The sequence below is a fragment of the Salvia hispanica genome, chromosome 5 (assembly GCF_029641045.1).
Source record: "Salvia hispanica isolate PSC_SH4W2 chromosome 5, Shi_PSC_v1, whole genome shotgun sequence".
NCBI classification, from domain to species: domain Eukaryota; kingdom Viridiplantae; phylum Streptophyta; class Magnoliopsida; order Lamiales; family Lamiaceae; genus Salvia; species Salvia hispanica.
This window is the reverse complement of record NC_142696.1, coordinates 7,649,114-7,666,493: the sequence shown is the minus strand read 5'-3', so window position 1 is coordinate 7,666,493 and position 17,380 is coordinate 7,649,114. Positions and strand designations below refer to the sequence as shown.

Here is a 17,380-nt window from a genome sequence, read left to right as displayed (position 1 = left end):
GAGCTCAAGTCCTTTTCCTTTTATTTCTTTTTTTTTCTAATTGTTTCAACTTTACTTTTAATATGTTTTTTGTAAATTGTAATTTTGTATTTAAATTTTAAATTCAAGTGTATAGTTGTACTTGTATTGTTGTATTTTGTAACTTGTAATTGTATTGTAGAAATTTACATTCAAAGTTTCAAATCAATAAAATTGCAATTCTTTATCGTTATCGTTATCAATTCTCTTTGGATTTTACTATAGAATTGCAATAAAAGTTATAACTCTAAGATTTAAATAACTCTAAGATTTAAATAAATAAAAAACTGAACCGGAACCGAACCGGAACCGGCCCGGAACCGGCCCGGAACCGCCGGAACCGGTGAAAAACCGGCGGTTATTAACCGGAACCGGCGGTAACCGGTGGTTAAACCGGAACTGGATAACCGGTATCCGGGCCGGTTACGGTTCAAGCTTTCAACGAACCGGAACCGACGGTTTTCGAACCGTGGCCACCTCTAACTTGCAGTTTATATTATCTGCAAGTACAACTTCTAGAAAATAAGAGAATTAATGAGTAAAGGATGGATTACATCTATTTAAACGCTTATCTGGCAGAACTTTTCTTCTTCTTTTGGGAGTTGGTAATGGGTGGCTTACTGGGATTGATCTTTAGTCTCTCAACCTTATAAAGGTGGAGAATGCCACTTAGCCACAATGTTGTTGTTGGATCATGACAACATAATGTATAACAGTATAATCGAGAAATAATCTGATATGGCTCTCTCAATTTGCTCTCTACTTGTTTACCTAAGTTGTTCATCAATTTTCATAATTTGCTCTTTATATTAGTTACAACTTGTTCAACTACATTACTATAAAAAAAAATATGTCTTCTTCTCGTGGTGGTGGTGACCGTGATCGACGGGGCAAAGGAATTGCCGAAGATCAATCTACCCGTCCGAAAAAATCACGACGACCTACTCGTCGAGAAATTTTGGAAGAGGTTTCCCATGCTGAGGCTGTTCGCTTACAAGTAAGTTATAAAATATTTTGCATATTATTTTTTTTATACATAACTTAATAAGTTTGAGTTCATGATTTTTCTATGCTCATCTTCTAAATTCTAATTCGTACATATACTACTATGGAAGAAGATCGTCGTGCAGCTGCAGCCATTGCACTAGCCCAATTGGGTGGTCATGGTGCGGATGGCGCCGAATCCGATGCTAATAATTACATCTCGGTCGATGATTACGATATTGATGACGTTAATGTTAATCTGAACGATGATAATGAGGACAGTGACGGTGACCACGAAAATAAGGAAATGCCCCCCCCCCCCCCCCCCTTTCACAAGACGGCCGCGGAGAAAAATCTAAATATAAATCTGATATATTTGTGAAACATTTCAAAAAGGTCCCAATAGTTTCTTCCGCTAATGAAGTGCCGATATTTTTTATGGCATATTGTAACTACTGCACCAAAAAATACAAATTCAAGAAGTCCGGGGGATATGGCTCTCTCATCCGTCACATGCAGACGATTCATCCCGAACTATATGGGCATAGCGCTAGCCAAACCCAACTCAACTTCCAAAGTGCGAGTGCCCATGGCTCCGCCTCCGGTTCGTCTCAAACAGGTACGCCGTCCTCCGCTCTTTTAAGATATGATCATAAGCATACTACTGAAGTTATAGCTAAATTTGCTGCCATGCATTATCTTCCTTTTGGTATTTATGATAATCAAGATTACAAAAATTCGATGAAAGAGTGTTATAATTTGAACTAAAAAAGACTACCTAGAACTAGTATTCAACGATCTATTCAACGATGAAAGCAGTCTGCCTTAACAATGCTAATATTGCTATGAGGGTATAGTACATTACTTTTAGTTTCTCACATGTCAATCCATATAGGAATTTCCCGGTTAGCGTCTTTGATTAAGTCACTAATTATATGAACAAATGATTTTTATTTTCCTCATAGATAAGCTGGCTAAATGCAATCAGGGAGTGGCTGGAGGAATTTGTTGGAAATATGAGCTCGAGGGAGTTTGTTGACACGGTCACTAGGGATCTTCTCGGCAGTCGTGTCTTTGTATTTACACCCAGGGAAGAGGCAAGAATATTATAATTTGCGTCTGCTGTAATAGACTCTATTATTAGTACTTATAAAGTTTTCTGTCAACAGATTAAGAATCTTCCTAAAGGGGCAACATTGATTGATTATGCGTATATGATCCACACTGAAATTGGAAACAAAATGGTTGCTGCAAAGGTATTTTCTGTATTGAGAGAGCCATATCAGAAATTATTCTAAAATTGATGAAACCTTCTCTCCAGTTTCAAAGAAGGATTCTTTAAGAATTGTTTTGGCTTTGGTGGCTCATTATGATCTCGAGCTACACCAAATGGATGTGAAACCGTCTTTCTAAATGGAGAACTTGAAGAGGAAGTTTATATGAACCAACCCGAAGGATTCTTGGCAACAGGACAAGAACACTTAGTATGTAAGCTGAGAAAGTCAATATATGGACTAAAACAAGCTTCTAGACAATGGTATATAAAGTTTAATGATATCATTGTATCATATGGTTTTGTAAAGATCATTGTTGATCGATGTATCTATGTAAAAATCAGTGGGAGTAAGTTTATAATTTTAGTCTTATATGTTGATGATATTTTGCTTGCTGCAAATGACATGAGTATGTTACATGATGTGAAGAAATATCTCTCTAAGAACTTTGAAATGAAAGATATGGGAGATGCATCTTATGTGATCGGAATAGAAATATTTCGAGATAGGTCACAAGGATTATTAAGTTTATCTCAGAAAGGATATATCAATAAGATTTTAGAGAGATATAGAATGGAAAAGTGCTCTATAGGGATTGCTCCAATTCAAAAGGGAGACAAGTTTAGCAAAATGCAATGTCCTAAAAATGAATTGGAGCGTAAGGAAATGGAAAGAATTCCATATGCATCAGTGGTTGGGAGTTTGAACTGTGTTCAAACATGTACGCAACCAGATATCACCTTTGCGGTTGGTATGTTGGGTCGATATCAAAGTAATCCCGGAATGGATCACTGGAAGGCTGCAAAGAAAGTCCTCAGGTACTTGCAAGGCACCAAAGAGCACATGCTTACGTATAGAAGATCCGATAATCTAGAGGTCATTGGATATTCAGATTCATACTATGCCGGGTGCTTTGATAGTAGAAAATCAACGTTTGGCTATTTGTTCCTTTTAGCCGAGGGAACAGTGTCATGGAAAAGTGGAAAGCAGTCTGTCATTGCTACTTCCACTATGGAAGCCGAATTTGTGGCATGCTTTGAGGCCACTGTTCATGGATTGTGGTTGGGAACTTTATTTCAGGGCTTAGAATTGTCGACTCTATAGCTAGGCCGCCGAAAATTTATTGTGATAATTCCGCAGCTGTCTTCTTTTCAAAGAATGATAAGTACTCGAAAGGGGCTAAGCACGTGGAGTTAAAATACTTATCTGTCAAAGAAGAAATGCAGAAACAAAGAGTGTTCTTTGAGCATATTAGGACGGATATGATGGTAGCGGATCCGTTAACTAAAGGACTAACACCCAAAATGTTTATTGGCCATGTAGAGCGTATGGGTATTATAGATAAAGCCTTGCTATTTTAGTTGTATTATGCTTGTAAAGTGTAAGACGCTTTGAATTCAATAAAAGTTATGTTTCTGTTTATTGAATATGTTATCATTATAGTTTGTATACAATTATGGTTATTGGATAACATATGATAAATTAAGAATAAAAGTTCATCTCAATGAAAGGACAATGTAAAGTTGGAATTGATATGTGATACATGGAAGGAATCATGTCGCTTAATGATGTGTGACCGCCATGATTCGATCAATTCTAATTTTGTCATGGTATTTAAAGGATATTTTGAACTTGATATAAAAGTGCGCATTATGGTTATTAAACCATTAAGATGATACAAAGGTCAAGTGGGAGAATGTAAGAATATTTATATTCTTATGTGACCTATGTATTTATTGGTTTAAATTAAATTTCAAGTTCATAATATTAAAAGTTAAAAGAGATTCTAATATTAAAGACGACACCGTGATGGATCGATTTCGATTTAAAGAATTAGAATCGGGTGTATTGATAACCCTCCTCTCCTACCTCTAATTATAATATTATAATATAATATAATATATATTATATTATATTATACGAAAAGAATACATATATGTATGTATAAATGAATTGATTATATATGTGTGTTGTCGTACATGCATTAATTAAGTTAACTATAATTATGGCAGTTAATTATAATTAACTGTAATATTTATAAGTATTGCATGTTTATAAAAGTATGTGGACGTGCATGTGTGTAATGTGAGGAATCAGTTTCTAATTAGTTTCTAAACTGATTTTACCGAATGGGTGTGTCGATTGACTAATTAGAGCATTATGGTTTCCAAATGGAAAGACACATCCATTGGTCTGTCCACGAAGAGGCATGTATACGCCTATATAAAGAGATGGCCTATTCATAATTTAAACACACCAACAAATGCTTGCAGTATTCAGTCGGCATTTATACACACATATATAGTTATACATATATATATAGAAAAGTGCCCTTGATTCTTTATCCATTAAAGGAATCAAATAGAAGGGTTGAGGTCAAGGAGAGGAGAATCATCAAAAGGTGGATTCAACATCTTCTTCAACACAAGAAAAGCATGGATGGAGGTTAGTAATCTATCTCCACTTTATAGTCTATATGTTGTGGTTGAATTAATTTAAATCTAGAATTAGATTTCAATATCGAAATCATTAAAGTTGAGATTTGGCTATCATGCATTATCCACAATTGGAATATAGGATATAGTACGAGCTCTATCTTGCATATTCATGTGAGTTTCATTTCAGGGTCTCTCGAATAAATCTGCCTTTCAGAGACACAAGCAGTGGCTTGAATATGCAAAAACACGAAGTGCTCGACATAAGATAATGAAAGTAGGTTACTTTTGGAGTTACTCTTATTTTTAATTACTTACTTATAATTATTCTGCCTGACTACATGTCCCCTGTAGCAGTTTCTGAGTGAACAAGCTGCACTATCAGCAACTGAAATAATTGCTGATTCTGTGGAGAAATTTGTTGCTGAATCTCAAGAGGAAAGCAAAGAAGAACCAGTAGTAAATTACTCTGAGGGGGCTAAACATACGTGGCAGAAATTATTGAGGAATGTCATGCAAATAGCATCTTCAAAAGCTGGAAGTGAAGATATATTCCAATTTGACAAGAGGAAGATCCAGGTTCCAACTGTTAATGGGAAGCACAACAAGAATATGCACCATGTGAGTTTGAAGGCCAAAGGAGAGGTGCTATCTCAAGGAAATGGTATTGCTAAGATGATTCTTGCCAATATTCCTTTGCACATAGAAGTGTTACCAGGACTAGAGGTATGACAAGCTAGCAAGATTATGTCTTGGCACAACCTCGAGGGTAACTCTATCCAGTGGCTGTCCATAGTCTGCATAGACCGTAAAGGTAAGTTCAATGGTTGGTTATGCCACTAGTCTTTTCTTGTGCACCACTTGTATCTAAAATAATGATTTTCTGAATTGCTCTCATGAACTCACCATTAAACAAACTAAGCAATTGTTCTTATTTGTTTTGCTCGAATTCTGATGTATATTAATACTCAGGGATGATGGCAGATGTCACATCAGCACTTGTAGCTGCAGGAATTACTCTATGTTCTTGTGCTGTGAGTTTGGATTTAACAATAACTCGTCCAATTCCTTTAACTATTTCCTAACGTTTACAAAATCCGTCTCTTCTGACATGTTATATATGATGTTGTACAAAATTGGCAGGTTGAAATTGATCCAAGGAAGGGAATGGGTATCATGTTGTTTCAGGTCGAAGCCAGCATGGATGATTTGGTACACATCCCAAAATCTATATATCCCCCTCACTTGATCCTAAACTAACATTTGTGTATTTTTCCTCGTCCCAGGCCAATGCTTGCTCGAAGGTGGATCTAATCCTTGGCGTTTTGGGGTGGTCAACCGGTTGCAGCTGGCTGAACTCATCGGAGAGTCGCCAGCTCCTAGAGTATTAAATATAGTTCACTCAGCTCAGCTGCTAATAGCTGGGGATTAAGTTTTGTCACTGATAGAAATGAGTTTTGCCTTGTGGATTTGGGATTATCCAGCTTCTAGTTCTCAAATTCTTTTGAAACCCTATAATCAAATACAAACGGTATAATGGTAGCGAAATCTGTACATAGAAAGAAGAGGGTTGGTATAGTAGTGAAAATACAGTATGGATTGGTCGATGAGATGAGCACAGTTTCCATTCAAATGAATGTTTTTGGTGCTTGTATGTACGCGCAGGATTTCTCGATCCATTTATAATGTTTCAGTCTCATATTTTATTTAATCACAATGCTTGCACCAACCTCAACAAGACAGTTGAGGCAGTAGAGTTCAAACGAGCTTTCTGTAATATTTGTCGTGTCTAAAAACAAACAAGCCTTTATGAGGAAAATCATGAGCTTTTTCATTGACAAAGTTTGTAAGAATATATGCTATGCTAATTGCATCAAACTTATTTGCAGTTTTTTCTTATTATTGGATTACGAGGAGGAAGGAGTGTTTATAAATGTTGTACTCCCTCCGTCCCATAAACCCTTTCAAAGGGAAAACTCACAGAGGAGATACAATATTAATTCATCAAAGTCCCCTATCAAAATGATACAAAAGAGTATTTATAGCTAGAGCTTCATTCCCAAGAAAAATGGTCCACAAAATCTAAAAATCAAAGCAACGGACGCGCCCGATCGGGCGTTCGGACAACGCTAAATTGCCCGACCCGGGCGAACTTCTTTGGAATCCGCAAGACATACTCCCAATCGACTGGTCAGGCGATAGGTAGCGTTATTTCGCCCGGCCGAGCCAAAACTCACTAGAACTCCCACGGCAAACTCCCCAATGCTCGATCAGACAAATATTGAACCCTCAAGGTGTGCTCCCTTGAGTGGCTAAGAGTGTGGTCTTCATGGCGAGTTCGATCCCGGGCTTTTACGATTCCTCTTGCAACACCCTTTGGACGAGGTCGGAGACTCCTCCTTGGAGACGTCACGCCTTGGCTCTCGTCACGGGTCCCCCTTGGATCTTCAATGAGGTGCACTCATTGAGCACAGTTCCTTGGGTCGTATCACTCTTGTCAATTCTATATCCAAGTCAGTATCATTTCTTAAACCATTAAGTCATACTACCTCCGTCCCCCAAATATTGACACACTTTGACCCCGCACGGATTTTAAGAAATGTAATGGAAAGTGAGTTGAAAAAGTTGGTGGGATGTGGGTCCTACTTTGAAAGTACTCCCTCCGTCAGGCTTAAGATGACACATTTTCCTTTTTAGTTGGTCCCAACTAAGATGACACATTTTTTTTTGGAAACTTTCTCTCTCCAATTAATACACTCAACCCTTTTTTCTCACTCCTATTAAAATATTGATCTTTCTTTATCTCTCTACTTTAATACTTACCCCCACATTTTCTCTCTTCAATTAAACATTTTAACCAATAACTCCTAAAATTTCGTGTCGGCTAAGCAATGTGTCATCTTAGTCGGGACGGAGGGAGTATTAGTTTTTACTTTTATAATAAAATGTGAGTAGGAATGAGTTAGTGGAATATGAGGTCCACTACTAAAAATGGTAAAAAGTGAAGTGTGTCAAACTTTCAGGGACGGACCGAAATGGTAAACTGTGTCAAACTTTCAGGGACGGAGGTAGTAAGTTATTGCAAATCTCCAATTTCTTTTTGAGGAAAATCATAAGAATTTCGTTGACAAGTTATTGCAAATGCTGTAATATTTTCATTAGCACTAAAATAAGATTGCTTAGGTATAAACTCCAACTAATTTCACAAATCTCCAATTCCCATGGACTGATGATTAGAAATGTAGATCGGCCCAATTAATATAGGCCCAAACTTTATTCATAAACTCCAACTAATTTCACAAACGAAAGCCCAATTATATTATATAACCCTAATCCATCGCGTTATAAAATTGCATCTTCTCCGCTCACCATTTTTCCTCCTTTTGCGAGATACAGAAATGGTGTCGCTAAAGCTGCAGAAGCGGCTATCCGCCAGCGTCCTCAAGTGCGGCAAGGGCAAGGTCTGGCTTGACCCTAATGAAGTTAACGAAATCTCCATGGCTAATTCTCGTACGCTCTCGAACCTTTTCTGCTGGTGGTTCTGGTTCTCTGAGATCTGTGCAATTTGTTTCTATTGGCGCTATGTCTAGCTGCAAAATGCTTAATTTGAAAATTAGGATGTTAATATTGATGGCTGTGAGGGATTTCATATGTTTTGGATTGTTTTAGATGGAAATGCGCTTTATGTTGTTGGTTCATCGTTTAATTGATCAATCTCATTGAGCTTGTTTAATTGATTTTTCATTGTTCAGAGCAGTGGATAATTTCGGATTGCAGATACTTGGTTTAAATTTCTTAGTAGTTTTAGCTTTTTGATGTGTCGGTCAGTTATGCTTCGTATTTTACCTAGAGTCGATTGTTATCTGTCAGTGTGTTTCTGGATGAAATTGGGAAACGCTTCAGCTTGTTCAAATCTGGAACACAAAGTAGTGAAAGCTCTACTGCCGTGCCAAGAATTTTTTTTGAGTCTGACCTAATTTTTGTTGTCTATATTTTTCCTAAAAATCAACAGAATCTCTTTGAATGAAAAAATACCGTTTAATTAATTACTCTAACATTATCCAGTCATCTGTTTTTTGTACATAGTTCTACTCAGTATTGATCTTTTAAATTCCTAGCATTTGTAATGCATTTCTACCAGTCATTTTTTCATTGCTCTGTTTCGTAATGTTCTTCCTTTTTGATGTAGGACAAAACATTAGGAAACTGGTCAAGGATGGTTTCATTATCAGGAAGCCCACAAAGATTCATTCACGATCAAGGGCTCGTCGGATGAAAGAGGCCAAGAGGAAGGGTCGACACTCTGGATATGGTACAGTCATTCACTTCTTGTCTAGCTTTAATGCATGTTTGGATCACTCTGAAATGAATTAAGTGTCTGGTTGTTTGTTAGTCAAATCAAAAGTCTAAAGATTCCCATTCCATTTTCTTTTTGAGACTCTATCTAAGATGGATTTCATAGAATGGATTCATTTGGTTAAACCCACTTCACATTACTGTGGGTTTATAATTTTTTGTGAATTTCTGAATGAATACAGGTAAAAGAAAGGGTACCAGGGAGGCAAGGCTGCCCACAAAAATTCTTTGGATGCGGAGAATGAGAGTGCTAAGACGATTGCTGAGGAAATATAGGGAATCTAAGAAGATTGACAAGCATATGTACCATGACATGTACATGAGAGTGAAGGGTAATGTTTTCAAGAACAAGCGTGTTCTCATGGAGAGCATCCACAAGTCTAAGGCTGAGAAGGCTAGGGAGAAGACACTGTCTGACCAGTTTGAGGCTAAGAGAGCTAAGAACAAAGCTAGCAGGGAAAGGAAGTTTGCAAGAAGAGAAGAACGACTAGCACAGGTAACATTGATTGAATTCTTTTCCCTGACTTACTAATAACTCTCATGTATTAGAACATGCACGTATATTATAAAGAAACATTCTACACCGGATTTTCTTACTGTTTCTTGTATGTATTCAGGGACCGGGGGAGAAAGTAGCACCACCACCAGCTGCGGCCACTCCTGTCCCTACGTCTCAGTAAGTGACTGACATGTATATGCCATTTCAATTGGTTTATTACCACACAATCTAGTTTGACTTAACAGTCTTCAAATTATCGGTGATGCAGAGGTACTAAGAAGGCTAAGAAGTGAGATGTCAGATGACCGCTTATGTGCTCGTGGTAGCGTTCTACGCTCTCTCAATGGTTTTGTTAGTATCACAACTAGTATCTTAAATCGTTTTATCGTCATCACATAACTGTGATTATTGATACACAACTTATGTTTTGGTTGACCAAGTGTGCTCTTATGTTTTCCTTTTACAGTTTATTCTCTGGAAAGATTGCTTTATTTTCTTTGACGTCCTGTTCTTTATTAATAGCAATCATCCACCACAAGCATATAGCACAAGGCTAGTTTTGCATAAATCGGAGTTGTTTGTTATAATCCGACTTCTTGGTCTCCTGTTATGAATGCTGATTTTATATTAATTGGAATTTTTTAGATGTGAAATTATATTCCTCACATGAATACTGCTAGAGATTGTTTTTCTTGCAAAAAAAAAAGGATTCGATGGCAACCACTTGTCTTCTGATCTGCTTCACATGCTTATTCTGAACGTGTTGGTGAGTAAAAATTCAGCGGTGTGGATATTTCCATGTTATGTATCCAACTAATTACCATATAATCGGACATTAATTTTTTTTTTCGAGCTATGACTACGAGCAAAATCAGCGTTGCTTCATAAGGTAACTTTTTTTCCTTAACGTGTTGGCGAGTAAAAATTTAGTTATGAATATATTTTTACGTGATGCATCCAACTAATTAGTACAATATATTCGGACCACTGATTTTTATTCCGAGCTATGTCAATAGGCGAAATTATTCGTTGCTTTCAACATCATTTTTCACTAACCAATACTACAATTACATTTCCTTTCCGTGTCTCTGTTACTTCTATAAATAGTGTTAACCCTCTATGTGATGTATGACCCAATTTATTTCCGTCACTATTTTCATATTGTTATTTAATTAGTTAAAAATAAGAATTAAGTGTCATTACAGAGGATAGTATATAAGTTTTAATTTATTAGAAAACTATAGGTAAAATTGGATAAGTTTGAAACCAAATCACCATACCAATACAGACACATATGTTGATTAAATAGAACTCTACTACAAATAGAGCAATCATAATTTAACAACAGACATTTCTATACCGAAACATCATCTTACATCTATCAAAAAAAAATTACTAATACATATAAATAGAGACATTGAAGAAAAAAATCTTACATTTCCAAATATGAGCAATGCATCAATTACTTTTAAGTAGGAGTATTTGAGACTTTTAAATTGTAGTAACCGACAAAAATTAATTTAAACAATAAATTTATTCATTATTTTCAAAACTTATTTGTGAAGCCAATGACAATGTATTGTAGTATTGGACAATGGAGTTGGCTAAGAGTGTCTAGCAGTGGGTGTGCCCCGGCGGCCGCCGCGCCGCACCACTGCTGGAAGCGTGCAGCCGTGGCGGGGTCAGCGGGTGGGGGCATCGCCGTGTTTGCGGCGTGGAAGGGGCGGTGGGGGTGCGTCTCCGGCGGCCGGCGCCAGAATTTTTTTTTTTTTGTTCTGAATTTTTCTACATCCACACTACAATTCTTTATTTGTTTTTTCATTCTCTCCACATCCACACTATAATTCCACATCTATATTTTCATAAATCTAGATTTTTATTTGTAGGCAATATGTACAGGGCAGATAGTGATTCCCCCGGCATTGGAGAGTCCGGATACCCGAGCAGCGGGTACCACCACGTCGTCGACGTCGGGTTTGGCAACTATTATCATCAACCTCCACCCCAGACGTGGAGATCCAGCCCCCCTCCCCATCCATCTCAGGGGTGGGGTGGCTATACGCAACCCCCATACCAGCCCGGGGGCCAGACGCCTACCCAGGCATGGCAGCAGACACCCCATTTTCGGGTCAGTCCTCGTATCAGAGGCTTGCGAGAAATCCGAGTTCGTCGTTTGGGGATTACCGGCCCAACATGAAAGCGGTCAACAATCCGCGACCGGACTCTACTCCTTCCTATGTCCAACCCACCAAATCTTTGGGGAAGTTTAATACTTTCACACTTGAGCAGATGGGCTCGAGTCCTTTGCGGTGGGAGCCGACTGTACTACCCCAGTCATCGGCGTCGGTACAAGAACGCGTCGAGAGCCCAGTAAGGGGTCGGACGGGTCAGGGCCTCGGTCGCGGTCGCGGTGATGGGTGAGGCGGCGGCGGCAGTTCCAGCAGTGGCGGGATGTCTGGCAGTGGGGCGGCGTCGTACTACTCGCGAGAGGAGTCATTGCTGTGGCTAAGGCCCGAGAAGCCATCACGTCGGATGCGCGAGTTGGGACTAATCAGACGGAGTCTGGATTTTGGGGACGTGTCCTCGAGGCATACAACGAGTTCAAGCCGGATGACACCCCAGAGCAAATGAGGACCAGATCCGCAAAAAATGGGGGAGGATTGTTGCCGCCGTCAAGAGGTTCTCGGACATCTAGGAGAACAACCTCCGCACGGCTGAGAGCAGCCGTAGCGAAGCCGACATAAAGACTTTGTCGCTAGAGATGCATTGATTCGGTGGGCACCCCAGATTCACCTGCTGGGACGAATATGTCCTTCTCCAGGATTCTCCGAAATTCAAGGCCCTCTCGAGGAAGAGGGTGGGTCTGGGCCGAAGCGGACGAGACTCGGCCTAGCCGAAAACTACAGCAGCAGCGGCGACGGCTCACATTTCGTGGACCTCAGTCAAGAGAGCCTGGAGGAGCCCTCCGCCACATTCACCCACCACCGACGTCCCCAAGGCCAGCAATCCACTATCCGAGATGCCAGAGCCTCCTGATCCGGTGCGGCCGCATCTGCATCCCACCTGGGATTGTCATATGGGGCAACGGTGTTTGACAAGAACTTGAACTTCCAGATGCTGAAGCATTTGGGCGATATCGCTAACGCCTACGCCTTGGCGACCGACCCGGTCACCAAGGCGGTGCATTGGGACATCATGCAGAGGCTGAGGAGTGAGCTGGGGTTGACGGAGAACACAGCCCCGGCGGCGGCAATGGGGGATGAAGATGGAGATAGGGACCGATGATGCCACCGAGTGAGCGGCGGCAACGGTGTATGTTTAAGTGTTTTTATTTAACCGTCGTTGTATAGTTTTCACCCTATCTGTAATACAACGATTATTTAGTTTTTTTTCTTTTCTTATAATTTAGTGATGTTTTTTTTTCTAATTCGTCTGATAATTTTTATTATGATCCAATTAAAATATTTCAATAATTGATTAAATAATGTGATTTGTGGTTGTGGCTGTGGTGTGGCTGTCCATTGGGCTGGACAAGTTTTTGTGTCCGTAGAAATGTTTTTGTGGCTATGGAAATATTTTTGTAGCTGTGGCAGGGCCGTTACGTGGTTGGTGTCTACCACTATGGACACTCTAATAACTTTGGTTTTTTTATTCTAACCAAGGATCACATTTCCCTAAAAATTGCAATCTTGTAAATAAGGAGTATTAAAATTCTCTTTACATATTATAGATATAGATTACATCTTAAAATTTGTATTATTTTAAAATTGATCTATTTTCAGAGGAAGAAGGGAGTAATATTCAAATTATTGAGTAAAATTGTCTTTTCACTTTAAGTTCGTGGCCTACTTTTAATTATAGCTAACCAAATCGGCTAATTCGACATATTTATGCTTTATACAAAGAAGTATAGTATTAAAGAGAACATACAATGAAATGCAGGCTAGAGCATTTCTAAGTTACTCCATCAAGAATTTGTTACTTATTTTCCTTTTTGTTCGTCCCAAAAATTTGTCATCTTTCATTTTTACTATTTTTGATAGTGGACTTTACATTTCACTAACTCATTTCCCCTCACATTTTATTTTAAAACTAATATAAAAGTAGGACCAACTTGCCACTAACTTTTCCAACCCACTTTCTATTCTTAAAACTCGTGTCGGGTCAAATGGTGACGAATTTTGGAGGACGGAGTAAATCTCAAAATGTTGGAACATTTGACTTGAACTACCAAAAAAGATAACTTGAGAATATCAAAATTCAATTTATTTTCGATTTAACAATAAATTTATCCTTTCTTAAGTATTATTCTTACCTCAACCATTTATGAGATCAGTAAAAGTTTTAGACAAGTAGAAAAAATATTTCCTCTTTTAGAAATTACTATATTCCAGAAGTCTTTTACTACTTTCATTATCAAAGATTTTTTATATTCTTTGTGCTATATTCGAATAGGATAAAAGAAAGAAATATAAAATTCAAAATAAAGAATATGATTTTAACTTAAATTCAAATATGGCAACTATCATTTAACACTATAAGTCCATTCAAACTAGATAAGTAAAGACCAATTATGATCCGTTTCCATTTAGCCAACGATTTCAGTTCAATCACATTTATGTGCAAGTTTATTTTCTACTACTATATTTATGATTGGTTAAATTTCTTATATTATTATTATAGTCATACAATGGTTCGTATGTTAACCTCACATGTTTATCCTATAATAATTCCAATTTTACAAACTCCAAGAATTAAATTTTTTCAAGAAATAATTGCACTATGACTCACATATATAATTCTCGGTCACTTTATTCAGTTTACATGTTTTGAACTCAAATATGAGCCAAACAGTAGCTCCAATTTTTGACCTTTAACCTAATAAAAAAAGTTGAATAATAAAATTAACACCAATTCTGTACGAGCGAGAAGATTTGAAAAAGGAAAAATGTGGAAAGGAAAAACAAATGTGGAAAATCAACACCAATTCTTGGTGGAGAGATCAATGCATAAATCTTAGAGCATCCCCGTCCGTGCTCTTAGCTAAGAGCACGAAAGTGGGGCCGGACCCACTTTTACTCCTTGTCCTTAGCTAAGAGCACAACACCCACATCCGTACGCTAAGGACACGTTCAAGGGTCCCACCCGGGTTTCATTGTAAAGGCGAGTGATACGCCACCAATACGTATCCCCGGTTTGGTTCGTGCCAACATCCGAATCTTCGGAGACTGCCAAGTAGGCTTTGAACATCGCCATCATCTCACCCGGAGTGTACGGGGTGCGGGTGCTACGAACAGGAGGAGTAGGAGTAGGAATAGAAGTAGGAGTAGAAGTAGAGCTGCTGCTCCCTCCCGATCCGGGTTCGGGTGCCCACCCGAACCCGGAGGCGTTTTGGTCGTGCACCGGGTAAGGACGGTAACCACCCGAAAATTGCGAACCTTGGGTTTGAGGAGGGGCCGTAAATTGCGTTTCCGGACTGAAAGTACGTTTTTTTGCTCTTGGTGCGCATAGAAGGAAATAAACAGGTTCCCTTGGTCCAGCAAATCCACTAGATCACGCGGTCTAGGGACTCGTTGGTCGTAGGAAATCCTGGTCGTCGAACACACAGAGCACTCTTTCAAAAACCCTCAACCACTTTACTAAACCTAGTATAGGGAAGTAGGGATCGATCCCACAGAGAAGGATGCGTAATAATCATGTTCAAGGATTTGGACTTGTTTTTGGTGTTGGCTGCTGCCACGCATTTTTCTTGGGTTGAGGAAAACAAAATAAACTTGACTTGGGAATTTTAAAACGGCTACGCTAACAACTAGACCTAGGCGAAGCAACAAAGAAAACTATGCAAGGAAAATTAACCGCACAATCACTAGATCTATACTCTAATTACCTAGGCCTGGGAAACAAACTGACTGTGGGGACCATGACTGAAAAAGCAGAGTACGGCCGAAAAGCTGGCAGAATAACTAACTCTGGTACTAACTAACAGCGACATCATCTTCTTCAACCAAATTGCGTAAGAACTCATAAGAAAAACAACATGAACGAAATCAGAGCAGAGCAAACTAAATCTAAACCAATTTGATGCATAACAACGAAGAACTAAACAGATCTACAGATGCTAGACGAAGTAAAACAGGAAACAAGCGAAAAACTCAAATCCCTCCAACAACTCCCCTTTCTCACTTTGGATCCAACCTCAGATGCTAAATCCACTCCGGATCCAAGCGTCCGACACAAACTCCAACCAACAGAAACATTTCATAACTCCAGATTTTAAACAACAACCTCCAATAAATCAACAAACCACAGATCTATCACCAAATTCCCAGATCGTGTACTACAGCATCAAAATAAAACAGAGATCGACATAAAACTTGTTAAAATAAACTCTCAGCAGCAAGATCTACGTAAATCAACTTGAAATATCACAAATAAACGCAAACCAACAGAAGCGAAAGGATAACAAGTAACATCAACAGCCAAGTCGACTCCCAAAAGTGAAGTTCGACCGCAAAAGTGCAAAAACAACTGAAATTTAAAGAGATTGTATCTTCGCCCACACGCGGACGGTGTTGCACTAAAACTTTCTAAAGAAATGAACCCCTTCGTAACCCGAACTACCCCAGATCTCCCATTCCCAAGTGTGTGTTATGTGTGTGAGCTAAAAGAGAGTGAAAAAGTGATGATTTGTGCGTTGCATGCTCTTCTATTTATAGGCGTTGGAGTGGGGCCCAGCGAGGTATAGATAGACTTTGTTGCCCTCAGCTACTGACTCCCTCCATCACGCCTTCTTTTCCTTTGAATTCTGTTCACTTTACTTCATTCTTTCGTTAGACTGCTCCCTTCAGCATTCCCTCGATCTAGCGATTTTATCACACACCTGACTTAGGAAACATGTTAGACCCAGCAAATTGTAACGTTTTTCACCATATAACCGATGCATGAAATTAGCCTTATCATGGACTAAATCCGGCCTCGAAGTCGAACCAATCATGGTTCCAACCGCGATTGCCGGAGGGGTGATCGCCAGAGCCGAACATTGTGTAGTGTGGTGGGAATTTAGATGAGAGAGTATGAGGAAAAAATATGAGAGAATATAGATGATGATAGAATAGATGAGAATGTGATTTTTTTGTGTTGAAGTGGAGGTATTTATAGATGAAAATGTGAATTTTGGGGGAAAAAATTGAAAAATAAATTAAAAGTGGGGAGAAAATGGATATATTTTTTTGGGAAGTGGGAAAATATTTTTTTTTATTTAAAAACATTTTTTTAATTAATTTTGCATTTTTTTTAAAAAAATAAAAAATTTAAATAAGCCAACGGCTATGCCGTTGGTGAATAAGGCGACGCCACGCGTGCTGCTCAGCGGCACGGACGTGCTCTTAGTTAAGAGCAGCCGTGCCGCTGGTACGGACAGATGAGCTCCATCAGCGGACGGACGAGCCGGTGCTCAGCGGCACGGACGGACGAGCAGGCGCCTCTTCACCGCTGCGGATGCTCTTAGTAACTTTCAAAGATTTGAATTCTTGCCCAATTTGCATGAACAGCGCGAGCCAACCATTTTAGCTTAGGCTTCCAAGAATTAAAAAATGGGAGGTGAACACCCATATTCCTTAGCATAAAAATATATAGAAAAAAGTGATTACAGATAATTATTAATAAAAATTTACCTAATTAGAAAAAGGAAGACTACTTTTTATAAATAATTTAAAATAGAATAAACACGAATGCTGATTATGAATGTAGGTAATATAGTACATAATTTTAGAAATGGTAAATAGATAAGAAAATCATGAAGTTTGGTCACATTC

The 17,380-nt window shown here is 38.8% G+C and overlaps 1 protein-coding gene and 1 pseudogene across 1 annotated transcript; both read left to right on the top strand.

The window, feature by feature from the left end:
- The first annotated feature begins 1,126 nt into the window (after nucleotides 1-1,126).
- LOC125189925 (putative GTP diphosphokinase RSH1, chloroplastic) lies at nucleotides 1,127-6,102 on the top strand (annotated as a pseudogene).
- Nucleotides 6,103-8,062: 1,960 nt separating this feature from the next.
- LOC125188578 (large ribosomal subunit protein eL19y-like) lies at nucleotides 8,063-10,067 on the top strand. The gene is made up of 5 exons (XM_048085512.2): nucleotides 8,063-8,221; nucleotides 8,901-9,023; nucleotides 9,250-9,563; nucleotides 9,685-9,743; nucleotides 9,835-10,067. Exons 1-5 carry the CDS (start codon nucleotides 8,110-8,112, stop codon nucleotides 9,857-9,859), a joined length of 633 nt encoding a protein of 210 aa, XP_047941469.1. The 5' UTR covers nucleotides 8,063-8,109; the 3' UTR covers nucleotides 9,860-10,067.
- The last annotated feature ends 7,313 nt before the right edge of the window (nucleotides 10,068-17,380 follow it).